This window comes from Myotis brandtii, unplaced genomic scaffold, assembly GCF_000412655.1.
Source record: "Myotis brandtii unplaced genomic scaffold, ASM41265v1 scaffold652, whole genome shotgun sequence".
In the NCBI taxonomy this organism is placed as follows: Eukaryota; Metazoa; Chordata; class Mammalia; order Chiroptera; family Vespertilionidae; genus Myotis; species Myotis brandtii.
The window spans coordinates 902125-921690 of record NW_005370529.1 but is presented as its reverse complement, the minus strand read 5'-3'; the positions used below and the strand labels follow the sequence as shown (position 1 = coordinate 921690).

At 38.4% G+C, this 19566-nt stretch overlaps 1 protein-coding gene across 1 annotated transcript in view; it reads left to right on the top strand.

Moving 5' to 3' along the window:
• The window catches only part of P3H2 (prolyl 3-hydroxylase 2), a 164940-nt gene that overhangs the window by 117017 nt on the left and 28357 nt on the right, over positions 1-19566 (top strand). Inside the window, exons 2-6 of the mRNA XM_005880764.2 lie at positions 7220-7372; positions 10555-10744; positions 16539-16670; positions 18021-18163; positions 18510-18599. Of these exons, the coding sequence (XP_005880826.1) occupies positions 7265-7372; positions 10555-10744; positions 16539-16670; positions 18021-18163; positions 18510-18599 (663 nt within the window). The 5' untranslated portion in view covers positions 7220-7264. The remainder of the gene's footprint in view (positions 1-7219; positions 7373-10554; positions 10745-16538; positions 16671-18020; positions 18164-18509; positions 18600-19566) is intronic.

Sequence of the window (19566 nt, the reverse complement as noted above, 5' to 3'; positions counted from 1 at the left end):
GACACGAATAAGATTTTTTTACACGTTAAAGTGATGACTACTGCAGTAGTCATGGGACGTTGGCAAAACTAGAGTATGAATTGAGTGGCATCTACCTTCCAAAGAAATTTTAAAGAGGATTAAAGCTGTGGTTCCAAAAACAGTAGCAGGAAGCAAATGTCAAACAGGTCTTGGCGCAAACCTACTTTTCAGTAACCATTAGTCATCCTCCGACACCTCAAGGGAGACTTCTGGACAACACCAGAGAGGTTAAGATGCCAGCCCAGTTCTTCCATATTACTCTGTCCCAATGTTTAGAACCAAAAGCAATAGAAATATATCAACAAAACATACACACTAATTTAATTTGCTCCCTGGCAGATATGACTTGCCCACATTCCATCCCAAAGATAGTATTCTCTCCTCCTTATCCGGAGGCATTCAAGTCTTGGCTATTCTCTTGTTAGGAAATTAGACAATACACAGATGGCTTGAGGGATTTTGTCCAATTAAGCACGCAGTTATTTTTTGGCAGATACATTGAGGGTATTTTTTCTTTAAATAATTTCAGGCACTTTTTGTTTTAAATAGTCTCTAACCTGAGATCACATGTTAATCACAAATTAGACTTTAGTGACTAAAAGTTCTGCCTCTTCACTTTAGTTTTTCCTTACCCTGAAAGATGGTTTTCATTGATAAGAAACCTTCTAACATAGCTGATAGAACCTGTTGTTCCACTGTGTTTATAAGGGTAACCTCATTTGACAGTGGCTATTCACCATCAGTGTTTAACATTAAGTTGTAAACATCAGATTAAAATTTCACTAGAGTATTTAGAAAGAGCAGGAAGATATTAATCAGGCTTAGGACTATAAGGAATTGAAGGAAAGACTATGAGCAGTTTGGCAAAAGAAAGTGTCTTTAAAAAGACATTCTTCCTTTCCAACTTATTCCACAGAGAAAATGTTACTCTTTAGAAATGTCACTTCCCATCTAATTCTTACCAAATAATGCTTTGAAAACTGTAAATATTTACTTATAACCATGACTACATTTCAGACTAACATTCAATAAATGCAAAGGTAAGTTTACTTTCTGCATTTAGCATGAAAACCTAAATTTTCAACGTTAAAATATAGGAAATAATTTAATTACTAGAAGTTTCCCTTACTATAAGGGTTTATTTTTTGAATAAGTTGTATCTTTTCTGTGTTCCAAAGGACTTTGAGTTACCCTTCTAAAACAATTATTTGTATAATTAGATTTTTGAAATGGAAACAAAAACAACAACAAATTTAAAAAGGGGAAATATACGAGCTTCAAAAAAATACAACTTAGTTCTGAGCTTTCTAGTGGTCAAGGCAAAAAGGACAACACAACATATTATGCAGTCTTCAATGTTATTTTACAAATTGTCAAAAGAAACAGTTATTTTGCATAACTGAATTATTAAAATAATCCAATACATAGGTGTTTTTGCAAGTTACATTAACAGCACAAAGAATAGTACCATCACCAGAAATTGTGAAATAAGAATGCAACGTTGTTTTCCATATGGCTAATTTTTTCTTTTTCAATTACAGGTGTCATTCAATATGATTAACCAGCCCCAAAGTTTACATTTGAAACACTCTGACTTATAGAACTTAGTTTAATCTAGTAGTTCAAATTACTTCAAATTTTTGTTTCAAAATTTGCTGGGTCTTCATTGTTAGAGTATTCTTTTGATATGTTAATTTAATTTTTAATTAATTAATTAACTTGGTTTTGTGAAGGAAATTAACTTTGGGCTGGCAAGAATTTAAAGTGAATTTGGAGATACTAGCATGTGTTAAAATATCTACAAAAATGCCTGGTGTTATTCTTACTAAGAAAAAATTCTTACTGATCCATAAAAGGAAGACTAAAGTTTTTAGCCCATAAATTTTTAGTGTTTAGCATAAGGTACATCCTGTAATCTGGTGACTTTCTTTCTCTTCAGCCAGTGTGTTTCCGCTGCTAAGTAGAACTTAAAGATTCTGCTGTGGCTTAGAAACAGAATGTCTTGTCAGTTGGTAAGAAACCTCAGATAGGGTTAAAAATTCTCTGAAATTGCTATATTGTGAAATTTAAGTAAAGAGCCAAGGCAAAAATTATGGCACTTTATCAAAATGTAATGCATGATACTGGGTGAATTCCAAAAGTTAGGGTGATGAAAGTACAAGTAGAGAAAGAATTCCTTTTTTTACTGAAAATGTTGATGTTTGAGTAGAAGAATGGAAATTACCCCACATTTGACCTTTTACCCTGATTGTATAAAAAAGGCTCCAGAAGATAGAAAGTGATCCTAAATATTCTATTTCACAAGTACACAGTGTTCTTTACATGTTTTTATGTGCTTCAGAATGTCTTTTTCCTTCCTTGCGCGTGTCTTACAAGCTGTTTTAAATTTCCTATTCAAAATATGTGAGCTTCATATTTCTTCTAATTCAGAAAGAGGGAACTTGTATATTTTCCCCAAAATATGCTTGGAAATTTTAGAATTCTTTTCTTTTGTGCTATGTGTTTGTCTTCCGAATCGAGAAACACTGCTATAGCAAGGATGGACAACATGGAAAGAAAGAGAAAGGAATGGAAGTTAGAAGGGAAAAAAGGATGGGGACTGAGCTATCCTGTGATATTCTTGTTCTGCAAAGTAAACATATTATCTCTGACCTGGATTACTGGTCTTCTCCTGCCTGCTACCAAAGACCTACTCTCCACATAGCAGACTGAATTCTTTTAAAATGCATGTCGGATAATGTTCCAAATTCTTTAATAGTTTTCTCCTACACTTAGAATGACATTCAAACTCTTTATTGTAGCATACAGGTGATCTGTCCTCCAACTCCTCAAATCTCTCACCCTAGTCTCTGCTCTGCTTTTTAAAAAATTTCCAGACTTTTCCACTTCAGGTCCATTTATTTCACTTGACATTCTTTTGCCTGGAACACTCTTCCTCCCATTTTGATCATGACTGACTTCCCAAAAATTTAGGTCTCAGCTCAAAATTCCTTTGCAGAGAGACCTTCCTTGACTAATTTACCTAAATAAGTCCTGTTTTCATTCCAATCCCAGCAGGCTCTTACAGTGTTATTTGTTCATTGGTTTCTTCGTGGCACTTAGCACAAACTGAAATAATTTTCATTAATGATTTGTTTACCTGAGATTTGTCTCCCTGAATAAGACTGTGAACACCTGGAAAGAGCAGGTTCTTTATCCACTTGGGTCATGTAGGTATTCTATTCTCATTGACTATCACAATGTCTAGCACAATAAATTTTAGCTAAAGAAGTGAATGCATTAAATAAATAATTTTGGTATGACTGGAGTACTGGGCCCGTGTGTGTTTTCTTGAACAGGAGGGTGGTAAATTAGAAAACTTCTAGAAGTTCTTCTAGAACATTTTTGGGGAAAGTTTGCATAATGACAGATAGAAAGAAGTTATGCTAGAAAGATAGGGTGAGGGCCAAATCCTGGGGTTTCTTGAATGTCATGGCACATAGTTTCTGGAATCTCCTTGTGCTCATTGGATAGCTGCTGAAGGTTTTGAAGTAGTCAGTGTGTATGAAATGCTCCTTTATGATTAGCCCTGGAAAATCAGGTGTGTCTCAGAAGAGTCTCATTCCCTCAGCAGTGAACAGAGGGACTTCTGAATGCAAACAGGGTGTTGACTTAATCAGTGTTCATTTCTTTTCCACGCAGCATGACAGCCACGTACAGTTTTGCTTCTGGGCTGGCAGGAAAAAAATTTTGCTTAGTTCTTCAGAGTCCTAGGGGAAATGAGCCAGTGCTTCTTGAAGGCATGTCTGACCCCCATCTCTCATATCTCAATGGAACAGTGGGCTTCCTTAAAAGTGATACCATCTTGCTGTCAAATCATTTCCCTTTCCTCAGTTGTTCTTTATTTGCAATTTATTTTTCTGATGCATAGAGTTACCCTCACATTAGAGCTATCCTCTCCTGTGGTTTGTTTTATTTTAGTCTTAAAGGAAACCCAGTTTGGAGCCTTTAATGTAGTTGGCTTTCTGTTTGTTTTAATAGAATAGTGGGTAGATCCTTCCTTAGCTGAAACCTTGTACCTACAAGTTATTGTAATAATCCCCAGCCAATAATATGGCATTATATGGAGTATACACCCAATTTACAACCTAAAAAAGTTCACCTGGACTTTCCCTACCACTTCAGATATGTGTATCTAATTTCTAAAATAAAGTACAAAAATATTAAGCTTCCAGTTAAAATAATGGCCTGTTTTATAGACTCTGGCAGCTAATTCTAGTTTCCTGAACTGGTTCACAATGATTTAAAAGCCTTGGCCAGTTCACAAGTAAGTTTTATGGTTTAAGTCATAGAATCTTTTTATACTTAGGGATGATGGTATTATGTTCAATACTGGGTTATAAATGGGGAAATCACCAAATAAGCAAAAAACCAATGTGGTCAAATTTAAGAAAAGGAACTAGTGTATCAACATTGTCTGACAGTTTTCAAGAGCTACTGGATCACAGTCATCAGTGGTAAACAGTATTGGGAGCTCTCAATGGGAATAATGACTTCTGAGATGTTATTAAACTTATATCATTTCAGTACATGGTAGCTTATGAAGCACACTCCCATATAGTATACTAATATACCTTTTGATTTGTGTGTAAAACATTTACTTGCTAGAAGTTTCTTTTCTCTTTTCGTAGACATTTCATAGACATCTGTATGTGAAGTAGGTGGGAAACAAAAAGATAAATAAGTCATATAGTCTCTTTCCTCAGAGCTCTAGTCAGAGAAACAAACATACTCAGGTAGACACAATGTATGGCAGCATATAAGTGACAGTAGAGGAAAAGGGATCGCATCGCAATGCTTGGCTACAGCTACAGAGTGGGGAAAGGATCTATTAGAGAAAGCGGAGTTGAAGTTAGGCTCCATAGGATATGTTAGATTTCAACCAGAAAAGACCAAGGGACAAAGGATCTCTAGGTCAATGGAACAACCTGAGCAAAACATGAAGGTAGGAAAATGTAAAACAAATATTGATTTATGTTCTATCACTTATAATGGTGCTATAGGACCTGAGTATGTCAGTGCAAGTCTGTTTTGTTCATGACTTATAGTTTGACTCTTAACTGGAGGCAGTTTTCACAACCACAAGAACCTTAACAATCCTTACAAATTATGTATCCATGAGCATTATACATTACTAGAGGCCCCATGCACAAAATTTGTCCAAGGGGCTCAGCCTTCCCAGCAGCCCCAGCTGCCTTGTGGCCCCACCTCCCACCCACTGGTTGTTCTGGAAGGTAATCCTGGAAGGTCATTCTGGAAGGTCATTCTGCCATCTGGTCTAATTAGCATATTAGCTCTTTATTATATAGGATATCCATCATTAAGGGGAGCATATTTACATCCTTGCAACTGATAGATCATATATAAGTTGTATTATGTTGTTTATTTTATTTGAGTTTCAATGATTTCTGAAGCACATTCATATATATTGCACAATTAATTTCTTCCAAAATCCTATGTAGTAGATGGTGGTATGGGTGTTTTATGGGCATTTTTCTTTTTTTTTTTTAATTAAATCTTTATTGTTCAGGTTACATTTCTTTTTCCCCCCCATAACTCCCCTCCTCCCAGTTCCCGCCCCACCCTCCGCCCTCACTCCCCACCCACTTTCCTCATCCATAGGTGCACGATTTTTGTCCAGTCTCTTCCCGCATCTCCCATTCCCCTTTCCCCTCCAAGAATTATGGGCATTTTTCTTAAAGGAGAACTGAGGCACAAATGCTTAGATGACATTTTCCAGGTTCACACCATCACCCAATTTGCAACCTAGTCTTTTTCCTCTATATCTATATACTTGCTGCTATGTAGATGTCCACAAAATTCATATTTATTTGTGTTAGTGTGTGAGATATTGAGGAAATTTAGTGTGTGAGATATTGAGTTAGTGTGTGAGATATTGAGAAAGAAACGAGGTCCAAAATTAGTGATTTTGACAGTCAAAATAATTCTGGGAGCATACAATTGAGAACAAAATCAAAGTGGTAGGGAAAGTTGATTTCAGACGAGATTTAATGGAAAGAATGCCGGTAGGTAGTAATATGAAAATTAAAGGGGAATGGGGAACATTTTACTATTATTAGACAACTTTAAGGATGTCAGGTCTTGAAATAAGCCAGTTTATCTTTTCTGAGGTAAGTGTTAAGATGCTTTATATATCATGAGATTCAATTACTGGGGACTTTATGTTACTCATAGTTGAGTGGCCAAACTGTTAAAAGTATACTAAGTTGAATTTGCTATGCTATTCCATGATTTTACATTTACTTGTTCAGGAACAATTAGTTTTTAATTCTTTATACTTTAAAATAGATCAGACATTATTTGGATTTACCATGGAAAAGGCTACTAATATTCAGTTTTCTGATATGGGGCAAATGGATCTATCTACAGACATTCTTCATGACTAAAGCATAAGGAAACATGTCTTAAATTGAGTAAATTTAATTCCATTTTGTTAAAAATTTATCACTGTACGTTACATGGAAAGCAGTATATTAAGTGGGTTAGGAGAAGATTTATAGTGTCTATATAGTGGTTATTAAAAGTTCTTCCTTTTGAATTAATGAAAATCAAACTTGTAAATTTGAAATCAAATACCTCAATCAAAGGAGTGTGGTAGAACATTGTATGTGCTGTATTTCACATCTCTTATTAGAATAATTTAATCTTACAACTTTGTACTGTTCATATTCTAAAGCCTGGTAACACACTTGGTGTAGTAGATGATATACCCAATCCCATGCTTTGGAAAATCATAGGTGTGTATACTCCCATTGTTAGAACTAATGCAAAAGGGACAAAAAGAAATGAAGAGAAAATAGAAGACAAAGATGTTGAAAATATGAATTAGAAGTGGCACAGCACTGGCAGCTTTTTATTTTGATTAATTATAAAACAAATCGAAGATTCAATTTCCAGAAAGCACAGATGACTTAGAAAAGAGGGGAAGAGAATGAACTTGTAACAAAGTACATGTATCCATTCTCACTAAAGCCAAATCATCCACATATCATTTTAGTAGTACTATTTATTAACCTCCTGCCCTTTGGGATGGAGATTTAATATCGTGAATGTGAACTGTCACTTTCAAGCCTAGTACTGAGCCTGGTTTAGAAATATTTACCTTTATTTGATCCTTTTTTTTTTTTCTTCTCCACAGCTTAACCAGTTGGAAAAAGCAGTGGAAGCAGGGCACACATTTTTCATGGCCAATCCTGAGCACATGGAAATGCAGCAGAACATTGAGAATTACAGAACAATGGCCGGCGTCGAAGAATCCCAATTGGTAGATCGAGAAGCCAGACCACACCTGGTGAGCTCTGGGGACCCCTGCCAACCATGTGGAGCTAAATGCTCCTGAGTTTCATTTGCCTCAAAGCAGATTCCTGTGAATGGATATCTCAAAATGGTTCCTGATTTCCAAAACAGTGACATTTTTATACTTTTAGAGTTATTACATAAAATGTTATAATTATCATGGTTAAAAATTGAGAGACAATGAAAATTATTTTAGAAAATTAGTTTGACACGGTGAAAAGTAGAATATGATATAAATATCTGTAACCCTTTCTGAGCTTCAGCTCCCCCGCCAGCATTATTTTCCACCTCGGACTTGAGCCAGTGTGAACTGCTCAGGTCACACTATAGTTTCCTAGCTCCAAGTCCCCGTGGTTTTTCCGTTGTACCTGTACTTTCAAATTCTGGGGTTTTGGTTTCAAGCTATATAATTATTTGTTTACTTAAGATGACAATATGTTGAAAGGGCTTCTTTTACATTTAGAGACATTTCTATTCTCAACATGTGGACTCCAAGATGATTAAATAAAATGATAAGAGAGGAAGATTTTAAATGGAAGCCTCCTCTCCCCCCTTATTTTTTCAACTGGGCCAGGCCAGGAAATGGTTGTCATGTCCACCCCCATCAATCTTCCTGCATTTTGTTGCATGGCCCTACCTACATTCAAAAGGGTTAGAAAGTATCGTTTTTTGGGGGGTGGAGGGAAGGACTAGGTCCCATGCAGCCAGAAAAAGCCCAGGATTTAGTACTGTAGCCAGCACAAAATCACATTGCTCCTTAAGTAAGATGAAGAGAAATATGTCAATATGCATTATAACTACAGCACATTTGTGCTAACATAAAATTAAAGGAGCTTGGTAACCTTCTCTGCCAATATATGACCTGGCATACTAAAGTCTCTAGCTAATAACTTCAAGATCTCATAATTTTCTCATAATTGTGCAGGTCCTCTACCTATCTTTCAGCCCTGTATGTCACAATTCCATCAGTCAATATGAAACAGGACATGAAAGGGTCTGAGCTGTCTGCTGCTACCTACAAATAAGTATAGATGAGGTTGAATCTTTGTGGTGCGTTTATTAATCAGAAAGCCAGCAATCTGAGGGAGGAGCAGAAGTGTAACACGCTGAAAAGACGGCTCTAACAGTTCATTTTAAACAAGCTCTTATATAGGGTTAGTGGTTGGGAAAAATTGTAAAGTTAGTGAGTTCCCAGGGTGTGTCTCTTTCATTGTATTTGTAAAGATTAGCCACAAGTGCTTCAAAGATTAGCCCCAAACACTGTCTCCCTTCAGATAGGTTCTGTCCTTGATCTGGGCTCTGGACTGCCTTATCTCCAGGGCCTGCTCTCCTTCCTTTTTTCCTTTTTTTAATATTACTTTATTGATTTCAGAGAGGAAGGGAGAGGGAGAGAGAGATGGAAACATCAATGATGAGAGAGAATCATTGATTGGCTACCTCCTGCATGCCCCACACTGGGGATTGAGCCCACAACCCAGGCATGTGCCCTTGGCTGTAATTGAACCTGGGACCCTTCAGTCCGCAGGCCAATATCCACTGGGCAAACCAGCTATAGCTGTTCTCCTTGTTATAACATGTCCTTTAGTTCCCCAGGATTTGTAAGAAAATCTTTTCTTTATAGTGAGTAGCTATCAAACAACTGTGATTCTATTTCTATTTAGTGCCCCTTCCCTGTCATTCCCCATTAATTTTAAGTCTTATATCTATGAGATTAGTTTCTTACAGAAAGCATCTTACTGCTGAAGGAGAGGGGAGGGTGGAGTCCTGCCTATCCCAATGTATAACAGTCCATCTACAGAGGCTGTCACTATATTTTCCAGGGGGAGTTGAAGCATGAGATGGGGCCCATGTTCCCATTTACCACACATTCCACCCCAACATGGATGCTTTCCTTTCCACTCCCATACAATCTGCCCATATATTTTCCACATATATCCTGGAGAGGGAGGAGGATGGGTGAGACATTATATTTGTTTTTTACAGCAGTCGTATAGCATATAGTAAAGGAATAATAAAGATATATAATAGATTTATACATACTAGTATCAAAGTACATAAAGTTGATTGTCAGTCCCAAGAACATTTTTAAATTATGTTAAGATTGGACCATTCTGTCAGGTTGACCGGGTTTGTTCTCCAAGGCAGCCCAGCAGTAGCAGAGAGGGACATTTTATTAACAAACCTAACAGTCTGAAACATTGGACCTGAGAGCCACTTCATTAGCCCATCTTGCAGAGCTGTGAGCCTGCACTGAACTAGGGAGAATAAGACAAATGTTTAGTAGGTACCAACAGAGGCAAATGAGCACCAGTGGGTACAGGCCATTGCTCTATCCTGTGTAAAAATAGTGGCTTGTTCATGTGGTCTTTCTGGTCTTCTATACCATACCTTTTGACAAGTGACATTCCCTCCAGCCCAGAATACTAGTTGTGAGAGGAGGAATACAAATCTTCCAGATGGAATAGTAGTTGGCCACTTATCAATTATGGTAGGTTATAAGAGCAAGCCTGGGGCAAGACCTTTCTCCCCGCTAGGGGAGCTCACCAGCAGGTACAAGTTTGAGTTTCCCAGGGCCAGGTTAATACACTAGCTCTAGGGTATTAACCTGGGGTGCTGGCAACAACAGGTTATTCTCCGCTCCCCAACAAGGTCCTATTTTCAGCCCCTTTCCATACCTGGGACCAAAACCCTTTTGGGATTTGGAGTCTCCCCTGCGGCTGCCAGAGACCCCCATGACATCCCCTCCTGGGTTACATGTATGTTTAATTCCCCCGGTAGGGCTAGATCATAGATACCAAGCACCTGTACCTATATAACTGCTCTTTTGCCTCTCATAAGCCCGTGGTGCTTCTCCTGCCAATCCTACTGTTGGCTTCTCCTTGTGAGAATTATAGAGGTTTCAGGTGCAGACAGTATAGTCTTGAGTGTGCTCAGGAAGAAAATGAAATTGACTGACACCACACTAGTTGCCCAGTTAAGTCCTTTCTTGTCTACAATTAGTTGAAACTGGGGAAGTTATACTTTACCTCCCAGTGCAATCCTTTTTTACCCTTTTACAGCACAGGAGTTCAATATCCCACCTACCTGAGTGGTCCCGAGTCTGCATGAACCCTGCTATCCAAGTGCCCTGTGGGTGGGTGCTATTTGAAAAAAAAAAGTTTTTCTGTTTCTTTGCAGGAGAGTTACAGTGCAGGAGTCAAACATTACGAGGCCGATGACTTTGAGCTAGCTATCAAGTACTTTGAACAAGCTTTGAGAGAATATTTCAATGAAGATACAGAGTGTCGAGCCCTGTGTGAGGGGCCTCAGAGATTTGAAGAGTATGATTATTTAAGGTATAAAGCTGGTCTCTATGAAGCTATTGCAGGTAAAACTTACTTTTTTTCTTTTATTTCTTTTATGATTATAGAAATACTACATGCGATCTCTAAAAATATTTCAACAACATATTTTTTTTTCATATATCTAAACACTCCTATCTGCTATAGATACATTTATGTAGTTTAAATTTTGGTGACTGTGCTCCCAAACATTTTCAGATGCATATCTAAATATTTATGTAAGATAATTCTATTTTTTATAAAAATAGGACAATACTACAAATACTAATTACCAGCATATTTTTTGTTTTATTTTATGCTTAACAATGTACTGTGGACTTCTTCTCGTGTAAGTACATGGAGATCTACCTTATTGTATTTAATAGTTGCACAATGTTTCATTATGTGGTGACAGCACAATTTATTCGACCAGTTTTTTACTGATGAATATTAAGGAAGTTGCAATTTATTATTCCTATAAACAATGTAGTAGTGAATACTTTTATATAGTATTCTTTAGTTATTTAAAAGGGTATTCTATTATATGTGAGAATTTAATGTGTTACAAAGTAGTATTTAAAATAGTAGGTAATATACATTCTACATTAATTGAGGAGATTAACTAGTTAAGCATTTGTGGTGGGGAGTGAGTTTTCTGGTGTATATAAAAATATACACAAAAATGCATTCTATTTATATTAATAATTTAGGTGTAAAAATAAAACTGTTAGAAGAAAATGCAGAAGAACATTTGTGTAATAGTAGGAAGGAAAAGCTCTTCTTTGCATGGCAAAAACAAGAAATATGAAGAAAAAGGTAGACCTTAGTAAGACAAACACAAAATATACAGTAAGTCAAGCTGATTTACAAAGGACAAGTGGGAAAAATTGAAAAAAAATATTACAGGCAAAGTGTTAGTATCCTTAATATTTAAATGGAGCATATAAATTATTATGAGTAGTAATTTATTTGTTATTTACTAGTAGTAATAATAATAACAAACACTCACTTTGCAGTTACAATATACAAAGCACTTTACTTCTTTATCTCTCTTTTAATTCTCTAAACAACTTCTTGTGTAGATACTATTGTTATTCACTCTCTTCTTTTTTAAAAAATGAGGAATTTGTACCTCAGAAAGACTAAGTAATGTGATTAAAGTGAAACTCGGAATCCAGACTAGTCATTTCTCACTCTGGGACCTCATGTTTTAAAGGTTTATATAATTGAAAAATGAGCAAAGGGTGATTTATTCAATAACAAATGTTTAACAAATAATTGTTGAGTGTGTAGTATGTTCCAAGTTATAAAAATAGTAGAGGCCTGGTGCACGAAATTCATGCACAGGGAGTGGAGTGTCCCTCAGCCCTGCCTGTGCCCTCTTGCAATCCGGGACCCCTCCCGTAGGATCCCTAGGCCTGGCTGGCGATCAGGGCCTATTTGGGCTTTCCTTTCCCCTACTGCCAGCAGCTGACCTACCCCTGCCGCTGCCACTGCTTGCCATCTGTGCAGCGCAGCTCCCCTGTCCCCTGCCACCAGTCGCCTCACTCTGCAGGCAACAGGCACAGGTGTGGGGTGCGATTGCTTGGCTGGCCTGGACCTCCCTCTGTGGGGCGATCGATTGTGGGACCCCCAGATCAATGGCTCGACAGAGGGAGGCCCTGCCCACCCACTGCAGCGCAGCCAGCCGGGTGGCCTGAGCCTCCCTCTGTGGGGCGATTGTGGAGCCATGGCAGGGCCCCCCGTCCAATAACATCACACTCTCCTTGGCTGGCCCGATGCCAGTGCGTGTCATAGTGTGGTCGTCTGGAAGGTCGTCTGGATGGTAGTTCTGCTGTTCAGTCGTTTGGTCGATTTGCATATTATGCTTTTATTATTATAGATGAAAAATAATGTTCAACTTCACATATACTCATAGAAACATAAATTCATGAAGTCAGTATGCTCTCCCCAACTTCCAGTGTTTTCTCTCTCCATAGAAAGTGCCACTCACCTAGTAGCTTAAACCAAACCTCAAGAAGTTATCTTTCAATCCAAAATTTCCCTCAATTCCTATACCCCTCTAATTTGTTATCAAACTTTGATAGATGTCCCCTTCTAATAGTACTTAAGATTCCCTGGTTCTCTTCACCTCTTTCACTACCACCCTGCTTCAAATCAACAGTATATTTTCACTAAGCCACTGTGATAGCCTCCTTGCTGGTCCTTATGTCCTCTTTGGGTTTTACTCTGTAGGGCTCAGTGGTTCTCAACCTGTGGGTCGCGACCCCTTTACATACATCCTGCATATCAGATATTTACATTACAATTCATAACAGTAGCAAAATTACAGTTATGAAGTAGCAACAAAAATAATTTTATGGTTGGGGGTCACCACAACATGAGGAACTGTATTAAAGGGTCGCTGCATTAGGAAGGTTGAGAACCACTGTGTGTAGGCCAACAGAGCAGTCTTCTAAAAAAAGGGAAAGTGTACTCACAGACATGCTGAAAACCCTCGTGGCTTCCATTGCACTTGGAATAAAACCCAAAACCTTAACAAGGAGGACATACTTGTCTACATTTTCATCCTCTTTCCCCCCTCCCCTCTTAGTGACACATTCCTACTATAGTTCTTTTAATTCTTTGCATATGCCAAGCTCATTTCCACTTACTGACCTTCCAAATATCCTTTTCCTCAATCACTGGCTAATGTCCGATCTTGTTCAGTGCCAAGTCCTCAGTACCTAAGTACAGAGTCTGGCAAATAGTAGGTTCTTAGTAAATATGTGTTACATGAATGGGTTGAATAACCAAAGGAGAGGAGATATCCATCACTTGTACTATGAAGACTAAAAGGGTTAATAATGCTCTGTATTTGTGAAAATGTAGGTCATACATTGTTGAGATCCTTTAGTGGGGCACTTGGGGAAATATCTTTTACATTAGACAAGGAAGTTAGACTGAAAATCGATTTGTCAAATGACCAATTTGCCGCACACTCGGTTACCCTAAATCAACTAAACTCACTTAAAATCAATACCAATATTTGAATTATTGAGGAATTTTTCCCCAGAGTTGTGTTTCATGGGGCTTCTGCCAGAACCATTTGCCTGCATTTTTGTGAGCACTGCTCATTTGAATGCCAGTTGCATGTGTTTTACATTTTAAATGCTGTGTGTTTCTCTACAGAGAAATACTTTTCCTTTATTATAGTTTACTATCTGGTGGCTTTGTGGGGATATGTGTCCTCCCTCCACTTCCATATTTGCCTCTACACGTGCCTGCCTCTACCAATGGCGACTAAACAGCCTTGGCAAATGTCCTAGATCTGGTTTAGGAAAATTGACTAACAATTCCCCACAGCTTAACATTTAGTAATTTCCTAATTACTAGAACAGCATGCTGTTTGCTGGAAAAGAAGAGAGATCTCCTAATTCAGGCTCTTAACACTTAACACGACTTCCAACACCATGACGCCCACTTCCAGTAAAGAAAATTGATTTAAGAAAAAGTCATAGTTCTTTAAGTTCAAGCCAAATATTATATATTATAATAATATGGTAAGTCTTGGGAATTTGAAACATATTCAATTTTTTATGAGAAAGAAATTTTAAAAAATATTACCATACAGTGTCTTGGATCTAAACTTATTAGAAACATATTAATTGCACAATAATGTTTGGTAAAAGAAGCAAGGAATACAACTAATAAAAAGTGACATTATAATGCTATGTAAATTCTTGTTTGGTTCAAAACTGTCCTAAATGTGGAGTAAAACTGGCTTTTAAAACATAAATGTATTTAGAAAGCCAGAATATTTTAATTTTTAGAGTTGGAAGACCATTAAAAATTAGAGAAATATACAAATGGTTTCTGAATACAGTTATTTATTACTAGTGATGCTTGTTGAAGCCCTAAAGGATATTATTGTGTCACTCTTACTTTGCTGCTATTTATATCTTGCTTTGCAAAATACTTTTATTCAGATTTTGAGTTTTTGGTGGATGTGTTTCCCACCTTTTCCTTTTGCTTGTCATTTGGAATTAGAAGGAGTGTGACCAGCTAAGGTAAATGACCAGCTAACTAAGAGAAAACAGTTGAGGGTTGTTTGTTATTATTTTCTTAAGAAATAAAATAGCTAGCTATTTGTTTCTAATATTCTAATCAAATAAACAGAACTCATTCTTTCCCTCACATTCCCCCACCTGGAGATAAGAATCAATGGATAGCATGGATTCTGTTAGCTATGCTATATTGGCTTGAGTTGGCCAGCTTATGTAAAAAATAGCACACTTTTTTTTCTTTTATTTATTTTTTATTGATCTCAGAGAGGGAGGGAGAGGGAGAGAGAGAGAGACAGAAACATCAATGATGAGAGAGAATCATCGATAGACTGCCTTCTGCATGCCCAAGCATGTGCTCTGACCAGGAATCGAACCAATGACCTCCTGGTTCATGGGTTGATACTCAACCACTGAGCCACCATGGCCAGATGGCACACTCTTTTTTTTTAATGTACCAGAAAGTGTACCTTTCCTTCTTGTTGTGGTTTGTGGTTCTTCTTCAAGGTCATCGAGGTACAATCTGAACTCTGCCTAACTGAGTAGGTTTTGAAAGAAGGCAGTTGTGGTAAATTAAATTGTACAGTCATCATTCTCAAGAGAACCCGCTCAGCACGAGCATGAATGAACTATTTATTCTCTTGCTGGCAAAGACTACCTTCATCTTCATTGTAAAAATCAAAATTTGGGTAAAATATAGCAAGCATGTTGTTATTTTATCCTCTGGTTCATTAGCCACTTGTGTTTCCTCAGCTCATGCTTAGATAAGCCAGAGCCCACAACTAAAGGAAGCTTGAAAACCCCTACACTTCAGGATCTTGGCCTGTTTGCAGGCAAGGAGAATGGGAACAAAGAAAGGGGAACAGAGAGAGGCAAAGTGCTTATTTAAATTATTCAGCTTTCATCCTTCTCTTATTTTACGATTCCCTACAGTATTAGGATTTGGTATAGCTAAATTTTGTCCAGTTGTTGGACTAATTTGTAATTGGGCCAAATGGGTTCCTACGCTATAGCTGTAAAGGAATATTGTTTTTATTTCCCCTTTAGGAGAAGTTGCCTGAAGATGTTAATACACAGAAAGAGCATTCTCCTTTACTTCTCTGCAGGGACCTCCCCACGTACAGGGCAGTTCCTTTCTCTCAACTAGTCCTTAACAAAACCGGGACCCAAACTTCAGATTTTGACTTTGGCCTATTTCAGCCTATTAACATATCCAAAAAGAGGCTCTGAAGTTGTTATAATAGGAGAGTCAGCTATTCAGCTGGGTGTGAGTGGGGTGAGATGGCCTATGTCACTTTTAGGAGATGTATAGAAAACAGGGTACAGGGAAGGGAAGAGGGCAGTACAGACACAAGACCAGCAGATGGAAGATTTGGAATCTACTATTTTTTTAAAATATATATTTTTATTGATTTAAGAGAGAAAAGAAGAGAAACATCAATGATGAGATAGAATCATTGATTGGCTGCCTCTTGCACACCCCTTCCTGCAGGCCCTATGCTCTTGACTGGAATCGAATCCGGGACCCTTCAGTCTGCAGGCTGACGCTCTATCCACTGAGCCAAACTGGCTAGAGCTTGACTCTACTGTTAATTACTATAGTGATCACTGGTTAGGAGGCCTTGGCAAGTCACTTAACTCCCTTGGTGAAAAGGATTTCTGGTCATGGAGTGAGGATAATAATGATATGGTTCCCAGGTGTGGTGAGGTGAGGAATGCCCTGTTGTCACTGTGGCTCTAACTGAGGTCTGGACATTAAGCTGACTGGGGGGACCCACTGTGGGCTCTTGTCTTCCAGATCACTACGTGCAGGTGCTTGTTTGTCAGCATGAGTGCGTGAGGGAACTTGCCACCCGCCCTGGCCGCCTCTCCCCGATTGAGAACTTTCTTCCCCTGCATTATGACTACCTACAGTTTGCCTACTATCGAGGTAAAGCGTGGGTTATCCATGAAGACCTTTGCAGGCCAGGGGTGGTGCTCCTCATTACAGAATCGCTCTCTCCTCTCACATCACCATAGCTCAGGACAAGAGGAGCAGGAGGTGAAACTATAAATGGGAAATGCTGTGATAATGTCCTGAAAATGATACTAGACTGACATTTCATGTGATTTTCAAAATTTTTTTTTCGATTTAATTATAAAAGGTAATATATTCACAGGTTCAGAGACCAAATATCATAAGAGCCCCCCTTGCTTCCTTTTCCTCACAGCCTGATGTTATGTCCTGCAACATAGTTTCTTATTTATCCCTCTAAAAAGTTTATATGGAAACAATACACACATACACAACACCACACACACACACACACACACACACACACATACACACCCTGACTTATTTCTGCATCTTACACAATGAAGATAGCATATTATTTACACTGTTCTCTACATTGATTTCTTTACCTAAAAATACATATCAGACTTTTTTAGTAGGTTTGGCCTATGAAATTACCATTAGCTTAGGTCAAATTTGGATAATTTTATATGATTCAACCTAATTGTATCAATACATACAGACCTTCCTCATTAATTTTTTTTACATCTGAATATCATATAATTTATTTCATGTGATTCTTTACTGATGGGTATTGTATTGTTTATAATTTTTGTTATGATAATGATAAAATGAATAACATTTTACATATCTTATTTTACATTTGCACATAATACCTATAAGATGGAATTCTATGATTAAATGGTTTATTTGTTTGTAATTTTAATAGATGTTGCCAATTTTTTCTCCATTGAGTACATTTTTATTTCTCATCAACAGAATATATTATCAAATTGTCAGATATCAAATTGTCCCAATCTATTAGGTGAAAAATAATATCTCAATATAGTTTAATTTCCATTTATCTAAGAAAGAGACTGAGCATCTTTTCTTATATTTAAGAGCATTGAATATAATTTTGATTGCTGAAATTAGTCTTAGGTACCATGTTGTCAAACTCAGTACAAAAATCAGAATTAACTACTAAAATTCTATTCTGTGTATCTGTATTAAATAATATAAGTTGTCAGCATACATCTTCAGATGGAAACTTTTGATAATTTATGTAAAACAACTAGCACCAAAGAAGACCAAAGTAGTACCTTTGGAATACCTGAAATCGTGTTCCTTCTACCTGTAACTATTTCTGATTGCTATACTCAGCCTCACCTTATCTTCCCTTATTGACATATAATGCTGACTTTTCACATACATGTTGAAGTACCCTTCAACCTCCTTTAGACAGACCTCAGCTGACTCTAATGCTTCAACTCCTTGATCTTTCAGTTGGTGAATATGTGAAAGCCCTAGAGTGTGCCAAGGCCTATCTTCTTCTCCATCCGGATGACCAGGATGTCCTAGACAATGTGAATTACTATGAGAGCCTGCTGGACGACAGCATGGACCTGGCATCCATCGAGGCCCGAGAGGTGAGATCAATGTTCTCAGAAGAAATTCTGCATTCTACTAGGTGCTCCAGGGAGAGTTAGTAAAAAATATAACACTGCACTTAAATATACCTGAAAATTTAGTAAAGGTTCTAGAACTTGGTTCTTTAGAACTTTGTTAATTCCAGAAGCATATTGTTTTCATATGTACTACCTTGTAAAAACCTGTTGAGATGGAGACATTTTTGCAGCTGTTTTTCTTTTCTTTTTTTCTTTTTTCTTTTGCTTACTGTCACTGTCTAATAAAACCTATTTCCACTTAAATGCTTATTATATCTCTTAACTGTTATTTAAATTTAAATTTTTCTTTCATATTTTTCTCCTCTAGGATTTGGCTGTGTTTGTGAAGCGTCATAAACTGGAATCAGAACTAATAAAATCGGCCGCAGAGGGCCTGGGGTTTTCATACACTGAACCGGTAAGAGCAAAAAGGAAAAAGGGAGTGTTTTTTAAAAGAACTGTTCAGTGGGCATTTTCATTATACTTTTATTACCCAGTCTTGTTTGTTGAAGATTCTAATCCCCTGCCTGAACAAAAAGAGGATATATGTGAATGATTCAGTACTAGAGGCCCAGTGCATGGATTCGTGCACCGGTGGGGTCCCTCGGCCTGGCCTGTGGGGATCAGGCCAAAACTGGCTCTCTGACATCCCCCAAGGGGTCCTGGATTGTGAGAGGGCACAGGTCAGGTTGAGGGACCCCACTGGTGCATGATCAGGGCTGGCAAGGGCCTGCCGGAGGGTTCCAGGGTGTGTCTGGCTGTCTCACCTAGTCCCAATTGGCCGGACTTCAGCAGCAAGCTAACCAACCAGAGTGTCTGCCTCCTGGTGGTCAGTGCACATCATAGCAACTGGTTGAATGATCAAATGATTGGACACTTAGCATATTAGGCTTTTATATATATACTAGAGGCCCGGTGCACAAAAATTTGTGCACTCAGGGGGAAGGGGGGTTCCCTCAGCCCGGCCTGTGCCCTCTCGCAGTCTGGGATCACTCAGGAGATAACACCCTGCTGGCTTAGGCCTGCTCCCAGGTGGCAGAGGGCAGGCCCAATCCCTAGGTGCAGCCCCTGGTTGGGCTCAGAGCAGGGCCAATTGTGGAGTTGGGGCACCGCCCCCTGTCATGCACAGAGCAGGGCGGATCGGGAGGTTGCGATGCCACCCCTAGTCACGCTCAGGGTAGGGCCGATTAGAGGGTTGGGGCACCGCCCCCTGTCACACTCAAGGCAGGGTCAATAGGGAAGTTGCGGTGCCACCTCCTGTCATGCACAGAGCAGGGCCCATCAGGGGGGTTGGGGCTCCGTACCCTGTCACACACAGAGCAGGGTCGATCAGGGGGGTTGGGGCACTGCCGCCTGTCACACACAGAGCAGGGCCCATCAGGGGG